At 42.3% G+C, this 19,680-nt stretch overlaps 1 protein-coding gene across 2 annotated transcripts in view; it reads left to right on the top strand.

The window, feature by feature from the left end:
- Nucleotides 1-19,680, top strand: part of uggt1 (UDP-glucose glycoprotein glucosyltransferase 1) — a 36,719-nt gene that overhangs the window by 1,104 nt on the left and 15,935 nt on the right. For both annotated transcript variants that reach the window (XM_083792671.1, XM_083792672.1), the window contains exons 3-22: nucleotides 435-514; nucleotides 1,986-2,116; nucleotides 2,612-2,724; nucleotides 2,946-3,120; nucleotides 5,003-5,099; nucleotides 5,390-5,468; nucleotides 5,763-5,863; nucleotides 7,885-7,984; nucleotides 8,069-8,129; nucleotides 9,607-9,698; nucleotides 9,974-10,124; nucleotides 13,177-13,296; nucleotides 13,443-13,528; nucleotides 13,882-14,017; nucleotides 14,872-15,003; nucleotides 15,671-15,835; nucleotides 17,403-17,523; nucleotides 17,699-17,797; nucleotides 18,773-18,867; nucleotides 19,317-19,523. In XM_083792671.1, coding sequence (XP_083648797.1) covers nucleotides 435-514; nucleotides 1,986-2,116; nucleotides 2,612-2,724; nucleotides 2,946-3,120; nucleotides 5,003-5,099; nucleotides 5,390-5,468; nucleotides 5,763-5,863; nucleotides 7,885-7,984; nucleotides 8,069-8,129; nucleotides 9,607-9,698; nucleotides 9,974-10,124; nucleotides 13,177-13,296; nucleotides 13,443-13,528; nucleotides 13,882-14,017; nucleotides 14,872-15,003; nucleotides 15,671-15,835; nucleotides 17,403-17,523; nucleotides 17,699-17,797; nucleotides 18,773-18,867; nucleotides 19,317-19,523 — 2,341 coding nt within the window. The remainder of the gene's footprint in view (nucleotides 1-434; nucleotides 515-1,985; nucleotides 2,117-2,611; nucleotides 2,725-2,945; nucleotides 3,121-5,002; nucleotides 5,100-5,389; nucleotides 5,469-5,762; nucleotides 5,864-7,884; nucleotides 7,985-8,068; nucleotides 8,130-9,606; nucleotides 9,699-9,973; nucleotides 10,125-13,176; nucleotides 13,297-13,442; nucleotides 13,529-13,881; nucleotides 14,018-14,871; nucleotides 15,004-15,670; nucleotides 15,836-17,402; nucleotides 17,524-17,698; nucleotides 17,798-18,772; nucleotides 18,868-19,316; nucleotides 19,524-19,680) is intronic.

Here is a 19,680-nt window from a genome sequence, read left to right as displayed (position 1 = left end):
CACAGAAACATACTGTTACTAAAATAATAATTATAATATTAGGGGGTGAGAACACAACGGACGAATATCACTGATCATGTCTTGTTTTTGTAACGTGCATGTTTCTCTGTCACAACTTTGCGGCCGTTTTTGTTCGTTTGCAACATTCTTTTGTTGGTTAAATCACTGTTATGGCTTTCCTGCTCTACAGTTAGCTTATAACCTTAGCTGCTGGCCCGCTCCGCTCTGTGTTGCAGTGACTTCGGCAGTGCACGTGTCATAGTTTAGGAGGCAGCCAATCATGACTAGGTCGCTACTACGAGATTGGCTATACGAGTGGTTAAGGCAGTATGGGGTCAGATAGACTCCATACTGCTTAGTTAGTTGTCCATATAAGCATGTCGATGTACCTGTTTTCACCATCTATGATCACTCTGCATGTCTCTCTTTCTCAGTGAGTTCTTGGCAGAGGAGAGCGAGGAGAAGTTCTGGAACTTTGTGGAGGCTAATCAGAACATAGAAGGAGAGTATGACGGTAAAGCTGGTTCTGTCACTCTAAGCTGGTGTTGACTTTCAGACTCTCGTGCAAGCAGCTGCATTCATCACCTGTTTGTGAGTAGGGATGCACCGATCCGGCTTTTTGGCATTTGATACCGATTTCGATACATGGGGGTCCAGTATCTGCCGATACAGAGTACTGATCCGATACCCCCCACAAAGAAACGTAATAACCTATTAAGCTGTATGCCTCACTGTGTGGAGTCTGGAATCATTATTTTGTGTAAGGCAACATCAAGGCTTGACTTAAACATTACTTTCCCAACTTTGTAAAACAAAATGTAACAAACACAGATATAAATGCACTGAATTATTTATTAAATAACTGTGCAACAATTAGACCAGGTTAATGTGTGAGCAGGCTAGCCTGGCTGCATTCCACATGTTATACTGTCAATACTACACTGCTGTGTCACAGAGGAGTTGTTTTCATACTGTAATTACACATAATTATCGGATCGGATCGGATAATGGATCGGCCCATTTGCCACCGATACCCGATCTAGAATTTTAGCCTGGATCGGCGCCGATCTCCGATACGAGTATCGGATTGGTGCATCCCTATTCCCTATTTGTGAGCACTTGAGCTTTGAGCATAATATCAGTGGTTTGTGAGGTACTTAATGCAAGCAGTAACTTGATAGGATGAGGTGGAAACTTCCAACACATGAGGCAAAAATATTTTTCAGCCTTGAGTTAAAAGAATGGAAGTAGAGAGATGAAACGTTAATCAATCAATCAATCAATCAATCAATCATCTTTATTTATATAAGTTACGAGATAATAAAACATTGTGCAAACCATCAGTCAAACTCAGTATTTTATAGCACATTTAATACAGCAAGTGCAACTCAAGCGCTGAGTCATAAACAACAACGAAAAGAAACAAGCAATAACAATTATGATAATAAACTATGAATGTGCGGCTGTAGTTCTCCTTTACTTATAGAAAGAGAATGTGATGTCACACCATTGAAAGTAATAGCTGAAAACTTCACAGAATGGCGGCACCTGTCCTTTGAACTCAAAATGGACAGGAGGGCAGGGGTCCCTCGTTCTTGTTTTGTAGTTGGCTTTTGTTGATAATGTTCTCTCTCTCTCTGGTTTATATTATTATTTCACAATGATTGTTGAAATGCAGAACACAAAAAAATATTGTTGGCACTTCAACTGAAGTCCTGTGATTTCTGCAATCTCTCCATCTCTGTCTTGTGTTTCAGGCCATAATGCACGCAACATGTGATGCATTGTGGGGATACACGGCAGCGTGCGTCATAGTTAACCGCAGTCACTACAGTTTTTTACTTTTTTTTTTTTGTAGACCAGATGGGAGCTCAGCTGCCTACATACGTATCATGCCATTTGTAGTTCCTCTGGTCTGCATTGCATCTGCATTCTGCATTACAGCTGATGGCTCACCTTCTACAATGTGTCTGTTTCCTGCACAGATACAGACCAGGCCTACTATGACCTAATAGTAAAGAGAGCCAGTGCCTTGCTCAGCTCTGCCCATGTTAACATGCTGAAGTTTGCCCTCTCACTTCGAGCCTACTCTGCCACAGTATACTCTTTCCAACAGGTACTGTGTGTGTGTGTGTGTGTGTGTGTGTGTGTGTGTGTGTGTGTGTGTGTGTGTGTGTGTGTGTGTGTGTGTGTGTGTGTGTGTGTGTGTGTGTGTGTGTGTGTGTGTGTGTGTGTGTGTGATATCAGTGAATCTCAAACTTTTTAATTTCAAGGACCCCCAGTTTGTATTCGGCTGTGGACTCTCATTTGATAAGAATTCTATCACTGGCACCGCAGTCAACACTGTCAAATAATCATGTTCTATTTATACACAAGTTGTAGACCCATAAGGACTCAATTTGGTTCATGGTTACTATAAGTTATTTAGGCTGGCAGTCCTGGAATCCCCTCAAGGGGCTTTGGGGGGTCCCTGGACCCAATAGAAAAGCAGTGGTGTACATTATTCTTGCTTGTATGTGTGCATCGATATGTGGTGCAAGATATTGTGTTTTATTATGTCTGTATATGTATGTGTAATTAATCTGGCTACCTGCTGCTGTTTCTTCTGTAGATAGCATCCAATGAACTGCCTCCCTCTGGCTGCACAGCTTTCTTCAGTGTCCATGGAGCAAAGACATGTGACACTGACGGCTTAGCATCTCTGTTGGAAACGGCACCTGAAAGGTACTCACAGCTGCGAATTCACAGCTGTGAATTGTGTGTATTATATAAATATACTGTGTGGTGGTTTATGGTTTATTAGACCCCATTTCAAAGGATTTATAAACTGGTTCTGATGATGGGATTGCAGACGTGTTAATAATGCATTAGAGTTTGTCATTGTATTCACTGCTATCCACCTCGCATACCAATACCATCTCCCATTCTCTGGTTCTCCCTTTCAGGCCAAAGCCATACCTGTTCAAAGGCGATCACAGAATTGTGAGTTCAAACCCTGATGCTCCAGTAGTCATTCTGTATGCTGAGATTGGAAAAGCAGGATTCTACAGTCTTCACCAGGCCATGCTGTCCAATGTGCAGCAAGGCCTAGTGACATATGTGCTCCGACATTATGTGGCTGTAAGTGCTATTTGTACTTCCCTTATTTTGGATCTTACCCCTATATTGTTTGTTGGTGTAATTTACCTACATTTCCTTATTTTCACTTGAAATTGTTAATGTTCATGGAAAACGTTTTACAGATTGTTTTTGGCATGTAACTCTCAGGGTGGTTTTGGAAAGTCAGATTCCAGTCCTCCTCGGGTGTTGGGTTACATTGTGCAGCGGTTTGACCGCTTACAATCTTTATTTTTTATTTTTTTAAGATATTTTTTGTGGCTTTCGCCTGTATTTTATATTTTTTAATAGAGGGATAGGTATACATTAGGCTGACAGGAAATGGGGAGAGAGATGGGGAGACACGCAGCAAAGACCGTCGGCGCACTGCCAGACAGGATCACCAGCCAAGGTGCCCAGACGGATACGCCAGCCGCCCGGGCCATGGCTTAGAATCTTATCCCAATTCCTGACTGATGGTAAAACAATTTCTGTCTGCACAGGGAACTTAATTCCAGATATAAACTAGGGAAAATATGTTGGCTATGCAACAACATTTTACTCGTAATCCAGACGACTTTAAAAGTAACTAGAAAAGGGAGCTCCGCAGAAAAGATACTTTAATTTAATTTTACAATTTAAATAAAATCAAATTAAATGAATTTTGCTAAGACAATGCTTTGAAGAAAATGGACACAGGCAACTGCAAAGGGCAAACCATGAAAATCAATGGAATTTGCTACTTAAAATGTTTAATGTCTTCATATTTTGATAGTATTTGTCTGATTGCTCGAATTCTTTGCAGTTTGCTGCACAGGGACAGAGACAGAGAAATAGACAGTTGTTCTGTAACTGTATAACCAAAGCAATATTTTATACCTTTCTTTGTTTCTCCTCTTTCCCCCGACACGTTCGAGGCAGATGGCTTCCCCCCTAGAGCCTGGGTCTGCCTGAAGGTTCTACCAGTTAGGGGTGTTTTTACGTTACCACTGTTGCAAACATATGCTTACATAGGGCGTGGCAATGTCGGGTCTCTGCTCTACATGTAAAGTGTCATGAGACAACTTGCTGTGATATTTCTTCATAGAGAATATTAAACAAATGTATACCTCCACAAAACGCTTCTGCAATTATACGTTGATGTTTTTCTGTTGCTGGTGTAGTGTGTTCAGTTTTATGTAAAGCACTTTGTAACCTTGTTTTTATAAGTGCTTTATAATTAGAGTTATAAAAAGTATTGACTGATGATTTTCGATTGTAGTTATGCTAAATCATTTTTTCCCATTTGCGCCTGACATGAAATCACCAGTACAAGAGAGGCGGCAACAAGCTTCTCCTTTCTTTAATACACACCGTCTGCGAACGCCGTGCGTCAAAACAGCCGCCTCCGTTATTTTCAATGAACCTATCGCACACCGGCGGCGTCCGACGCGTGCCGACGCCTCGCCTGACGCTCCGATAGAAACCGTTCTATTTTCCGCGTCGCTGCGCACCCGGTGTGTGCTAGGCTTTAGTGTCCTCAACAATCAGCAGACAACAGCTGGCCCTGCACACTTCAGCATGATCATAGCACCCACAATGTTGTTCTTCTGCCAATTGACAATCGGTTGCAGAGCCACATCAGTAGCCCGAGACTACAAACTTTTATTTCTGCTTACCTAGTTGTATAAAGTTTGGAATCATAGTTCTTTTCGCTGTGAACGACTGCAGCTACAGTGTAGTGGGGTGAACAGAACAGTTCACTAGTTATCTATCTTCAGTGCTACGTGAGTGCATGACAAACAATCACACAAGGTGTGTTGATGGATCTGTCAAAATAATTCATCCTTACTTTTAGCAAACTTTGCTTCTGTCTACTGTCTGTCTTTTTGTCTCTCTCCCCCCTCTATGCCCCCCTCTCCACCAGAATCCAAGCGGGAACAAAGTGTACCTTTCTGGGTACGGAGTGGAACTTGCTATTAAAAACCAGGAGTACAAGGCAAAGGATGACACGCAGGTTCAAGGTAAACAAACACACATTAGGGCTGGATGATATGACTTCAAAACAATATCACGATTATTATTTAAAACTTTTATGATTAAGCTATTATGATTAATGAGTCATTATTTAATTTATAAAGATTATAAAGTGAACATAGCACACACACACTTTCATGCTCATTCTTCAGATACTACTATACCGTAATACCATATTACAGTTAAATCTTCATTTATGATTTTACATTGTGTCGACTCCCAGGAGTGTTTATGTGGATTTGATAGTCTGGTTTACATTGATTGAATGGGCTTTCAGGAGGTGACGTGAACACTACAATGCTAGGGGAGAATGATCCAGTGGATGAGGTCCAAGGATTCCTTTTTGGAAAACTGAAGTAAGTGATTCAGTGGTTTTATTTGTATATCATCCAGAGAACTATGTATTTGTTTATGTGCCTAGCTTTACCTCCTCTCTCCCCTCCTTGCCCCCTGAAGACTGATTTGAAACATCCCTCGTCCGTCTATTTCTCTATCCCATTTTTTTTTGTTGTTGTCTGTCTTGACTGTCTGATTCTATCCATATCTCTCCCTTTCAATCCGTCTCTGCCTTGCTCAACCTTTCTCTCCTTTCTTCCGTCTTATCTATCTGTATAGCTTTCTTTCTCAGTGCCTCTCTTCCCCCTCTCTAGGATGTTGTATCCAGAGCTGAAGGAACAGTTGAAGGAGCTGAGGAAACACCTGGTTGACAGCACTAATGACATGGCTCCTCTCAAAGTCTGGCAGATGCAAGGTGAGTCTGTCACATACTCCCTTCCTCAGTTGTTTTTAAAGTTCGTTATTTCTCATCTGCATTTTCTGACCACTCGTACCCTTGTATACCCTATTCTGGGGAGACAAAAACGGTGCTCTACAAGTTCACAACAGACGTCATGTGAGCTTGTAGATCGGCTATATTCGCTGAAGAGATTTGGAGTTTTTATGTTCCAGACAAATATATCCAATATTGCTGACATAAAGAAAAAGATACATTCCATAGGGATTAAAAAAGGGGGAGAGATATACAAATACCATTTTTCTCAATTTTTAAGTGCCTTATAGTTCATTTCTTCCATTAGAAAATGTAGACATATTTCTTCAATAATATCCATCCAGTATTCCATGTGATGGCTTTTTTAGCTGCCAGTGACAAGACTTTTAACACCTATATGTCCTCTGGTGTCAATGCGAGATGTAGAATCCGGGGGTCATTAATGATCTTATTATAACTCATAACTTCCTCCAGAATCTATGTTCCCAGAATGTCTGTATTTTCTGAAATGTCCAAAATATATGAGAGTGATTGGCATTCAAAGTTCGTCCACACTGTCTTCAACAATATTGCTGCTCTCCCAGTTGTTAACTTTAGATTTTTGGTGTAATAAAAACGTATTCAATTCACCCAAATTCCCTCCATCTTTTATTTCAGTGTGATTTTAGTACATCGAAGACAACATACGAAGGTGCATTGTTGAGCTTTGTATTTAAAGGTTTAGAGAGCATGTGACATTAATTTGTTTATTTTTTGTTCGTGTGGTTATAAAAAGGAATATGTATGCACAGCTCCAGAAAAGGCTTTAGCAACAGGTGTGTTGGACGTAAAGTTTGAACCATAAAGGAACACAGATGAGATGCACACTGTTTCTAGCTCTCCACCAATGATCTTACTCAGGTCTCAGAAAAGTGTGATGAGCAAAAATACAAAACAAAAGTTTAATATTGGTTTAGACATTGAAAATGCATGTGGTTTCAGTGATGTAAATAGGTTTTCAATGTAATGAGTCCCGGGATGCAGGGATGGTCTTTTAGATGAGTCCCAGTCCCAGTCCCACTTCAACGACGTTAGGAGTCATATTTTGCCATTTTTTACAAATGGCAGCATTTAACTCCCATTTCATTTTATATGGTTATAATGTGGTTATATTCATGTAGAAAACGGAAGAAGAAATGATTATTATAGCTAAAGCTAGAAAAATAAACTAGAATAAAACACAGTACAGTAGTACAGTAGTGCAGCACCCTGTGGATGCAGAGGTCGTTGTTTTATTGCGTGCCTTAACTATAAACTGCGTTTTGGGATGCAAAATGCACCCTATTTTAATCCCTGTGGTTTTCAGATGGGCAACTGTAATTAAGCTGTACTTTCCTGCTTATCTCTGACTATCTGTCTATCTGAGTGATGTACAGGTGGAGGTTTAGACAGTCAGCTGAAATCTAGTGTCAAGCTGTCCTGTGGGCCACTATCACTATCCTCAGCCCTACTGGGCCTCATTAGCTCTGCTTGTTTATACTGAGAGGCACCCCCCCCCCAGGGGCTAATAATCACACTGGTTTACAGGCACCATTATAAACCCACTCGCTACACACGCCACCAATCGAGTAATGCCACTGACTACACCAGATAGCCGGCTGCAATCAATACTGCTCTTGTCTCCAACTCTCTCCTTCTCGGTTTTGCTGTTTCTGTCTCTCCCTCGCCCACACACCACTGTACCTCTCTCGTTATGCCCTCTGCAATGTTTCACTGTCGACCCATCTCCTTGTAACATCTTTATATGCTCTCTCTTTCTGATCTGTCTTCTATCTCCTTGTTCACCATTTTCTTATTTCACTCTCCCTGCATTCGCCTCTTATCCCGTCCTTCATATCACCTCATCATTGACCCACATCTTCCTGGCCTCGTCTCTCTCTCTCTCTCTCTCTCTCTCTCTCTCTTCCCCCCCCCCCACATCTCGCTCGCTCCCCTCTTTCTGCACTCTGTCTTCTATCTCTCAGATCTGAGTTTCCAGACAGCAGCTCGTATACTTGCTGCTCCCGCTGCCGAAGCCCTCAATGTCATGAGGGACCTCAGCCAAAACTTCCCAGTTAAAGCCAGGTACTTTGGCGTGCACACACATAATGCTCATTATTTTTGACAACTTCTGCAGTGTTAATGGTCAGGCCTACCCTCTGCCCTCAGGTCCCTCACCAAAACAGTGGTCAACTCAGAGATCCGCAGTGAGATTCTGGAGAACCAGAAGGTGAGAATCACATCTATCTATTTTTCCACTTGTCTGTCCACCCATCTATCCCTCTATCCACCCCCCGATCTATCTGTCAGTCCACCCTCACTTACATCCCTTCATCTCCTCCCTGTCAACATTCGGCCACTAAAGAGGGAAACTGCAAACAAGACGCTCATCCATTTTAAGCCTCCAGTCTCAAGGACACAAATGTCCCCCTTCTGTTACTTGTGTGATTCCGTTATCCCTCTATACTCCCTTTAGCTTCCTCTGTTCCTTGTCTATCAAGGACGAGAGAGGTTTTCCCAGCTACTGGCTGAGCCATAATTGAGTTTGTTGAGCTTATAAACATGATCAAATAAAGAATGAAAATTGATAATGGATCGTGTAATTATACCAAACAACCCCTACAATCAGCCACAACTTGGAAACCAAAAACCACCAAGCTGCGGAGTGGAGTAGACTCCCTTGTATTTAATATTTTAATTCTTTCCCGTCAACCTTTGTGATGACAGCTTCTGGTTGGAAAAGACGGCCGTTTACCCAACAGTGTTTTCGGTTCTGGCCCCGCTAATGGAATGAGCAATCACTCCACTGCTTGTCATGTTCTTTCCTTTCCCTCCTTTCTCCATGAATCTGAGCTATCCGAGCGTGCGTTATCTTTGTGTACAGACAGACAGGGGGGGGGGAAACGGTAAAGCCTCCTAATTACAAAATCGGTGATTCACTCCTGCAGAGGGAAATTATTATTGATTGAAGTAGATTGGACGGATATAATTTTTTTGACTCCACTTGCACAACATTTTCTCCCTGGCACTCTATCACCATGTGCACACAGTCACTCTCTCCTTTGAGCTTGGGCGTACTGCTCAAATTGGACGAGCAATATTTGTGTTAATCATGTCTGTTGTAATTGCGGTGTCTGAAGTATGATTAATCTGATGTCTTTGTCTTTGGTAATGAGATTTGACTGTGCTAGATGACTTTGAGCTTTCCGTCTCTTTAGCCTGTGTACACACACGCACACGCGTGCGCACACACACACACACACACACACACACACACACACACACACACACACACACACACACACACACACACACACATACATACACAGTACACACAGTCTTAGCACACATTCAAACATCCTCTCTCTCGCACACATACAAACACAGGCGCCCTCTCTCTCTATTAATTAGAGTTGTTTACTATACATTTCATGGCTTTAAACACAAACAAACTGACTTTTAAACAATGCTGTCATTGCTGGTTTGGATGGAACTGTAGACTCACCTCATTACTGCTCTGTCTTGAATGCTGCCTCTAGTTCTATTCATGATAATTGACTAGTGAGTTGACACGCTTCGGCGGTGCAATTGCCGCAGCGCAGCGATGATTTCCTCAATTGGAACCATACAGGGTGTGGAGGTGTTTACATGCATGAAAACATTGAGGTTTTTTTTTACGTTTTGTCTCATCTCTTCTCCCTCTGTAGTACTTCAAAGGAACGCTAGGGTTGCAGGCTGGGGAGTCTGCATTGTTCATCAATGGATTACACATAGATCTGGATGCACAGGATATCTTCAGGTACACACACACACACACACACACACACACACACACACACATTTTCTTACACACATGCATATTTTCTTACTCAGTCAAGCACACAATTTATATATTTAAACATTTTAATGACGCAGATGCTTTCCTGGTTTTAATGTGTTAACTGTAAAATTTAAATGGGAAAGTCTTGGCTTGCTTTTTGTGAGGGTGCCTCTGACAGACAGCCTTATTTGCATTATTAGCCTGTCACTCTTGCAAACATAATTTTAATTATTTCTTTGTCTTTCTCCTCCCAGCGTGCTGGAGGTGCTGCGTAGCGAGGCCAGGGTGATGGAGGGACTGCGCTCCCTGCAGATCGAGACACCCTACATCCACGACATCCTGAGGCTCAATGTCCAGCCCTCAGACTCAGACTACGCCGTGGACATCCGACACCCTGCCATTAATGTACGTGAAACCACACACACTCAGGGTACTGCAGGTGGTTTGGTTTTGGTCCCTTCAACGTAATCCATCATTGTCAAAAGGTGGTCATGTGTAGTTTACCAAACAATACTTTTAATGGCTAAGACTATTTTAACGTATACATATTTCCATGTTATTAGATTATCACTCTGTATATTCATTATTCACTATTGTGAAACCTACCATAGCATGACGTGGTGGTACACAGACCAGGGTGGTTTGATCGTTCGACCTACCGATTTTGGTTACCTCATGCAGTCTACCAGCAGGATTTACACTTGCACAAATTTTACCCCAAGATATCTTGAAAAATACTGGTTGGATTGCCATGGAATTAGCTGTGCATCTTCCTGCTCCCTGGTACATGGCCCATACAGATTTTGTTGATCAAATGGCTTTTTCCTGTTGCACTACCAAGATGAAATTTCAGCTTACACATAAGAAAATTGAATCGTCCTAAAACTCACTGAACACATGGTATGCTCCACAGAAGAGGCCCGCAATTTATTTTGGTAACCCGAAATAGATTCCCTTCCTCTAGCGCCAAGAGCCAAACTTCCACAAGTTTTTATTATTAAGGGGCCAAGTACGTCCCTTCGAGGGCCATGCCAAACGGTGATGATGCGGAGCCCACGACCATTGGCCAAAGGGTGGCGCTATAGCACTTAAATGAAAATGCAAAATGATTTAGCTCATGAATCATTTGACCGTTGGCAATGAAACTTTGATACACATATGTGTGTCCTCATGTCGAACAACTTTCGTGCTCTTTCGACCTTTAGATCACCCGCCATTTTTTATTATATGAAAAACAGTTCAAATCTATCTCCTCCCAGGTTCTTTGATCATAATGCACGAAAACCTCTACACGTGAACTTTGGACCTATATGGACAAAAAACGTTTTTATGAGCCAATGAAACTTGTTTGTTTTGGGTAAATTCTTCTTCTTCCCCTAATACATACATGCAGCGTTACATGCTTATGCAACTTACAGTATGGTAGAGGGGCATGCCAAATAGCACTGAAACCACTCTTACGCCAATTAGCCAAAGTGGGGCGCTATATAATTTTTTTTAGAAAATGAAACCTTTGAACAGGCATAACTCATGCTCTGTTTGGCCAAAAGTCATGGCACTTGTTTCCACATGTTCCTTGACTCATGGGGAAGACATCTTGTCACTTTGACAAGTAAGCTCCGCCCTCAGATTTTCTGCCATTTTGAGCAGTTTGAAAAATGCTTATACCTAATTTTCTGCCTGAAGTTTTGAGTAATTTGGGTGAAACGTCCTACACACAGCGACCACACTGTAATGGACAATGATCCCATAAACCAGGACACACGATTGTTATCAAAAATACTGAATGATTTTGCTGTTTACAATGAAACAACTGATTGTGTCTGTGTAGTCAGTAGAGCTCTTGCCTTTGGACCACAAGGTCATGGGTTCAAATCTGGGTACCGACAATCAAGAACCCTGCCACTCCCCCCACACACACACACACACACACACATACACACACAAGTTTAAAACCAACCCTGTCACAATTACATGGTCTTGTTTTTCTCAAGTTCAGTTTTCCATGCTTCTATGGCTTATTTGTGCATATTGTTCTTATTGCTTATTATCTTCTTGCTTGGTCCCGCCTTATCTATATGTATTATTATTATTATTGAGGCATTTTCAAGTCTCTATTAGCGATAGCAGAGAGAGACAGGTGCATTGCAGGAGAGAGATGGGGAAGGACATTCAGCGCAAATAAACATTTTCTGGTTCCATCGATCCAGACCCCCATTCATTTTTCCCATTATTAGAGATTAAAATTAATATTTATATAAATTATTTTAAGCCATCCATGATCCTGGTGAATCATGACCATAAAACGCACACACACACACACACACGTGTGCACGACCCGTTGTTGCGTGTGTCTTCCCCGTGTCAGTGTGGCTCTGCGACCCATCGTTGCAAGACACACATCCGTGTGTTGCTGATATAGACAGATAATCGTTCCTATTTTATCCTGCTGTTCATTTTATCACATTAACTTAGCAAATAACTGTAACTGTAGTATGCGCCGTGTCGGGGAGAAGTGTTCCCGTGTGTGTTCGTGTGGCTCTGCTCACTGCTGCTGCCTCAGTGAGTGAGTCAGGCAGGCTCAGCGAGAACGGTGTAATGCGGTGCGGTGGTAGGCAAGGGAAATGTTGCACAGAAAACTGTGACCCATACATTAATCTGTGTCCCTGATCACGTGATCTGCGGGGCCGATGGCGCTGCTAGGAGTTGATTTAGGTGAAAATGAAGTAAATTAAAATGATTGGTGCTTGTAAGCAGCACACATTGAAAGCACAGGGAGTTGTGGAATTTTGAGATGGCTGCCTAAGTGAGCAGCAGTCTTGCTCTGTGCTAAGGAAGTGGCCAGACAAACAGGGATTTACTTTTTTTCTTGAATTGTAATTTTAATGTTTGGTAGTTTTCAAATTTCTTTTCACAGAATCAAATATTTTTGAGGGGCGCTAGTCCCTCCTATAAACAGCTATAGTGTTTAATGTTTTTGTTGTCTGAACGCAAACATTAAATGCCATTTACGATATGGAAAATGTGTCTGAGCAAGACACATATGTGTCTTACAGAATGTCGGTGGGAACCCTTAGCCAATAAGGGACCACCATTCTTGATGATGATGTACGATGATTAGAGCGCCCCTCACTTCACACAGGTGTGATTTTTTTCCTTTTTATTCACCAGGATCCTGGATGGCTTGATTCTAGGCTTTAAATAATTGTTACAAAATTGGAACGATCCAGGAAGAGAGATAGACGTAGAAAATTCTCTAGCACAGTAGTGGATGGCAGGCGATTCTTGCGACCACGTGGTTATCATGGTCCTAGCTTTGAACGGTGGATCATAGGTTAGATAAGAGCGCCAACTAGTGGCACTTGGTAGTTTAAAAAAGAATACTTCAAACCACGTCCTTGGCAGTATTCTTCTTCAGACCTTTTATGTAGTTTCCCCTCTCCTCCGTCCTCTGCAGTGGATTAACAACTTGGAGACAGACCACCGGTACAGTTCCTGGCCCTACAACATCCAAGAGCTGCTCAGACCCACATTCCCTGGAGTCATCAGGCAGATCCGCAAGAACTTCCACAATCTGGTGAGCCCATGCCTAATTAATCAACCCCTCACCAGTCCAAATGGATCTGAATCTGTGTTCAAAATAATAAGAGTGTGTGTGTGTGTGTGTGTGTGTGTGTGTGTGTGTGTGTGTGTGTGTGTGTGTGTGTGTGTGTGTGTGTGCAGGTGATCATTCTGGACCCCACCCATGAGAACTCAGCAGAGTTGCTGAGCGTTGCAGAGATGTTCTACACCAACAACATCCCACTTAGGTATGCCTGTCTGAATGTTGTGTGTTGCAGTTTGCTAGTTGGTATTTTACACTTCAAAATGCTGCTACAGTGACTGCTCTGAAAATAGAATCCATGGAAATAAATTAAAATTAATGCAAATGCAATGCAAATGCAGTTCATTGGGATATAAGTTAGTTTAAATCAAGTTTTTGAGTTTGGAAAGGAAGGCTACAGCAGATGTCTCTCAGCAGGGTCTCCCTGGGTGGCTGGCGTCGTTTGAATATTTATTAAGTATACCGTATGTGCACCTCTGCATTTTCAATTATACACAGTATAATGAGAGCGAGAGTCCCATACATGAGGTTATGAACATGATGTGTTGCGGGGTTCAGGATCGGGCTGGTGTTTGTGGTGTCGGATGAGGAGGATGTAGACGGCATGCAGGACGCTGGCGTGGCCATGCTCCGTGCCTACAACTACATCTGTGACGAGGTCGACAGCCAGAGCGCCTTCGATGCCATCATCTCTGTGAGTTAACTTCATTACCTCATCAGTTACTATAGCGGTGGGGAGTATCATTTTCAGACTTTCTTTGTCATTGTCATACAGTATACAGTAGGCTATAGCAGTGGTTCTCAAAGTTAACATTTTTGAAGGACTCCACTGGGCTACAGTATATTTCTGCTATAAGAAGTTGTGGGTGTGTCTGTGTGAATGGAATAGATTATGACAAAAATTAGACATGACAGACATCACAGTACTGAGGTTGCCATAGACTGGCCGTCATGCCTCCTCTCCATGTATCTCACTGCCTCTCTCCATGTCTCTCCCTGCCTCCTCTCCATGTCTCTCCCTGCCTCTCTCCATGTCTCCCTGCCTCTCTCCATGTCTCCCCCTGCCTCCTCTCCATGTCTCTCCCTGCCTCCTCTCCATGTCTCTTCCTGTCTCCTCTCCATGTCTCCCCATGCCTCCTCTCCATGTCTCTCCCTGCCTCTCTCCATGTCTCTCCCTGCCTCCTCTCCATGTATCTCACTGCCTCTCTCCATGTCTCTCCCTGCCTCTCTCCATGTCTCTCCCTGCCTCCTCTCCATGTCTCTCCCTGCCTCCTCTCCATGTCTCTCCCTGCCTCTCTCCATGTCTCCCCATGCCTCCTCTCCATGTATCTCACTGCCTCTCTCCATGTCTCTCCCTGCCTCTCTCCATGTCTCTCCCTGCCTCCTCTCCATGTCTCTCCCTGCCTCCTCTCCATGTCTCTCCCTGCCTCCTCTCCATGTCTCTCCCTGCCTCTCTCCATGTCTCCCCCTGCCTCCTCTCCATGTCTCCCCCTGCCTCCTCTCCATGTCTCTCCCTGCCTCTCTCCATGTCTCTCCCTGCCCCTCCAGATGTTGAACCGCGTGCACACTGGAGGGGAGCTGAGTGTTGTGGACGTGGTGAAGGTGTTGGAGAAGAAGTTTCCCTACGTGGAGATCAGCAGCATCCTGGGACTTGACTCAAGCTACGACTCCAACCGCAAGGTATAACGGGCTCACCTTGTATAGTCCAGTCAATATGTGGTTTGACCCAGGGAAAGTAATCTTTTTTTTATCATGTTTAGGGCAGTGGTTTTCAACCATTCCCCAGATGTCAGTGAAGTGACTTTTAAGGACAAAAGAAATTAAAGAAAAATACTATTACTGCATCAAAATTCATCAACAAACTATACTATAAAAACTGGTCAAACGATGGCCAAATTGTCAAATAATGTAAGAAAGAGGTAAACATTTTGAAAATAGATGATCTTCAAGCTCACAACGCCTCGCAAACGCAAGACGTTGGGAGTTTGTAGATCTGCTATTTTCTCAATATTTATCTGTGGAACCGAGTCAAACAACTTATATAATTGTAAATGCTTATCAGGCTGGGGGGTCCACAGCTCAAATATTTGGGGGGTCTTAGGGTCATCCAATCACATAATACTGAAATTTGAGATTTGTCACGATAACACCTTTAACTTCACATCACTCAGCTTCAGTGTCACTACACCAAGAGAAGTGTTTGTCTGTTTTTCCTTTTTTAAATCTTCAGGGGGAATCGCATAAACCACCAAACAACAATGTTTTTTTGTCCAACTTGTCAGGACTCGTGTTCTAAATAAACCTACTGTTGATATGTGAAATCAAGCCGTAATACTCACATCTCCAGGAAGGGCGTGCTTATTATGAGCAGACTGGTGTTGGCCCGCTGCCCGTGGTGATGTACAACGGAATGCCCTATCAGCGCGAGCAACTGGATCCTGATGAGCTGGAGACGGTGACCATGCACAAGATACTGGAGACCACCACCTTCTTCCAGAGAGCTGTCTACCTAGTGAGTGACAACACACCCTTGAAGGGTCACTATGATGGCTTGATGTTTTTTTTACTTTGTTTTTATTTCAGTTTAGGCAACTTCACATAAGTATAAGCATACATATTTCTTACAACTACTTTTTATTATTATTATTATTTTTACACAACCTCAGCTGTTTCATACTTTCACAGAATATATATATATATATATATATATATATTATACACTCATACACACAAACAAGTTCACATACATTTACAATTATTCACAATAAAACAAGGAAATAAAATACTACAATTATTCACCATAAAACAAGGAAATAAAATATGTTTTCAGTTCATTTTTGATATAGTATTTTATTTATTTTTATGTGTTTAAAGAATTTAAACTTTTCAAAAACAATGTTAAAGTTCTTTGTTCTTGTCTGTTGGCCTTTCTCTGTGGTCCTACAATTCCCATGATGCTTTTTGCATATGCCATGGCTTCCATTGCATCTACCTGAATCTTATCTTTTGAAGTCAAGATAGCTATTTTGTACTAAGGATTGTAGTTTTCACCTTCATTGACTTCACTGCAGTGACATCTAGGGCTGGGGCAGTATGGATTTTTTGTCACCACGGTAATGAATCACTGTTTACCGACGGTATTGCGGTATTGAATGATTTAATGAAATATATATATTTTTAGGGCTCATCATGGAACCTTTGCCCTACAGAAAATACAGGGATGTCCCAGGCCAATTTACCCTCGGCCCATCACAGATACTAAAATTATGTCAGAAGAATACGGCATAAAGGCACAATGTACAGTAGATGTGTTTTCCATCATGTACGTGGCACTAATCCGTCACTCCCGTGTGCACTGGGGCTGAACGATACCTCATTATCATATCATTGTAGATAATGAACATGCATGATAACATGGCAAACGACATGGATGATAGACATTTCCCCCCGATGGCCCTGCATGCACAACTAAAGAAAGCCAATCACAAACATGCTAAGATTGTGTTTATTAACTTGTTTCAACTTCAGCTCATTCAACTCCTTTCTCTGCATGTTGCATAGAAAAACAAAGTGCAAGTATTCGACCCTGGCAGGGCTGCAGCTTAGCTTACCCTTTCATCATAATTTATGTTTTGGTGGAAAGGGGTCATGTGACATTATGCAAATTATTTTCAGATGGGAAAAGAGTTACTGCGACTCAAGTAAACATGTATATTATTACAATAGAAATAATTATATATATGAAGCCTTATACATACTGTTTATACCACCATACATATATGCCATATACAGTATTACCACCAGTGGCATCAGTAAGCTCAAATTAGTCATTGAAACATACAACATCGATATAGTAAGACCCATAATATAAATTTGAGGGTTAGTTCTTTAGCTAGTAGATATATTCATCTTTATTTTAACTTAATGCAAGTGTGGCCATGCTCATGTGGATGCCCCTCCACACACTGTACTATGTTACATATTACATATTGAGGTATTTATTTGCAGCCAAATGCAGAAATCTTGTCTTGTTTCTTTGTGTGTGCGTTCGTGTCCATCTGTTTGTCTGTCTGTCTTAGGGAGAGCTAGCCACAGATCATGATGTAGTAGACTTTATCATGAACCAGCCCAACGTTGTTCCACGCATCAATCCCAGAGTCCTGTCCACCAGCAGAACATACTTGGACCTGTCTGATACTAGTGAGTACATATTTGAAATGTTTGTTTATGTCCACATAAACAGATTGTACAAAGGACATAAACACTACCACTGCAGTCAGACAAATAGGAGAACAGTCGATTACAAAGTCCATAGACGGCAGAACATTGTTACATACAGTATAGTTGATATACTTGTATCTTTGTTTCCCTCCAGACAACTACTTTGTAGATGACTATGCTCGTTTCTCCACCTTGGACACCAAGGAGAAGAGCACTGCTGTGGCCAACAGCATGAACTACATGACCAAGAAAGGTACAAGTTTGTTCATATCACAGCAGTAACAATTTAGCGCTCCTGTTATCTCTGTTAGCTCCTGTTATCTCATATCTTAGAGATGGAGCAGAAATGAGATCCTGTAGTTTATGTTGCGTGCCGTCAAGGACAATAACGCGTGTTCCCAAAGCTGAATACTCTTTCTGTGTATTCTCCCCTCTGTCCTCCTTTGAATGAATTTTCCCCTAAATCAGGGATGACCGCCACCAACAGGCATGGTAATCCTCCCCCTGTTTTTCCACCTAGTTACTCCTCTTTCTCTCTGTTTGTCCCCCCTCCCCCTCCTCTTCTCCAACTACTCACCTGTCAATGCGTTCTCTCTGTTTGTCCCCCCTCCTCTTCTCCAACTACTCACCTGTCAATGCTTTCTCTCTGTTTGTCCCCCCCCCCCTCTTCTCCAACTACTCACCTGTCAATGCTTTCGCGCATTTGTGAACCCTCCACCCGCCGCATGAATCACTACATAGTGCAAGAAACAGCGCGTTACTAATGCTAAGCATGTGATGATTATGAAAAATAGCCTTTTAAAGAGCATATTGTCATTCAGCTCTCTGCAAGGAGTCTGACAGAATGTTATGTGTTGTTTGTCCTAGCTGCACGTTGGACACCTAGCCTGCTGTTTGGAAAATTGGCTAGTCTCTAAATGCTGTGATAAAACATGCAACATCATGAGGCAATTTAAAATGAGCAATTTTCACCAGCAGACAACATAATTTGTTCATATGCCTTCGGTCATTACAACCCATGCCGCTGTTCGTATTGATATCCATACCTCCCCACCCCCACTACACGCACACAGTCACACACACACACACACACACACACACACACACACACACACACAAAATGAAGAAGGCAATTTTACCCAGTTCTTCTGACTCATAATGGTTGCCTGCATGATGTCGTTTTACTAGATAGAGTTACAACCTTTATCCTTGCTCTGTTATTTGTCAGACGATGGCGTCATCCGTCCTGTGACGTTCTGGGTGGTGGGAGACTTTGACCAGCCCTCTGGACGCCAGCTCCTCTACGACGCCATCAAACACATGGTACAAAACACCCTCAGACAACACAGACAGTAAATTATATTTAATAGAATATCAGTTTGCCACGAGGTATTACATACAGTATCATTGAAATTTGTGGTGCCAAACATTCACATGAACATTATTACACTTTGCACACACAGATCTATGGATTGTATATGTTTCATGGGACGTTATAGAACAATATTACTACACTCTCATGTCACACAAATTAAACTTAAGTGGATTATCACACCTTTGGGTGTGTTGGCCTACTATTTACATTAAACAGTTCATCACCATGACCACTAGATGGCAGGATGAGTACTGTGTTTATGTGTTATTTTAGAGAATCCCATCTCGGCACTCAATTTGGTGCTCTACGTTTGTCTTTCTGTTGTTCAAATTAAACCAGCGCATTTTTGACTCCTCAGAGCCAGCCTTCCTCTAACGCTGCATGCTTGTTTAAACAGAAAAGCAGCAACAACGTCCGGCTGGGTATGATCAACAACCCATTGGCTGGTGTAGCCAGCGATACAAGCCGGGTGACTCGGGCCATCTGGTCCGCCATGCAGACACAGACAGCAAACAACGCCAAGAACTTCATCACCAAGATGACCAAGAGAGAGACCACGGCAGCCCTGGAAAAGGGCACTGATATCGGAGAGTTTGCTGTCGGGGTGAGGATGGAGAATAAGAGAATTGATCTAACCGTAACCCACCCTTCAGACCACGTCTACTTTTTACCATTGAATTGATTCTTAGTCTCTGAGTTAAATGAACACTGAGGAAAATCGACTTACTTAGGCTACACCGATGTAGCTTACACGATAAACG

Source organism: Protomyctophum parallelum (assembly GCF_964188405.1).
Source record: "Protomyctophum parallelum genome assembly, chromosome: 20".
Lineage (NCBI taxonomy): Eukaryota > Metazoa > Chordata > Actinopteri > Myctophiformes > Myctophidae > Protomyctophum > Protomyctophum parallelum.
The sequence above is the reverse complement of the archived record's forward strand: the minus strand, read 5'-3'. Positions and strand labels throughout refer to the sequence as shown.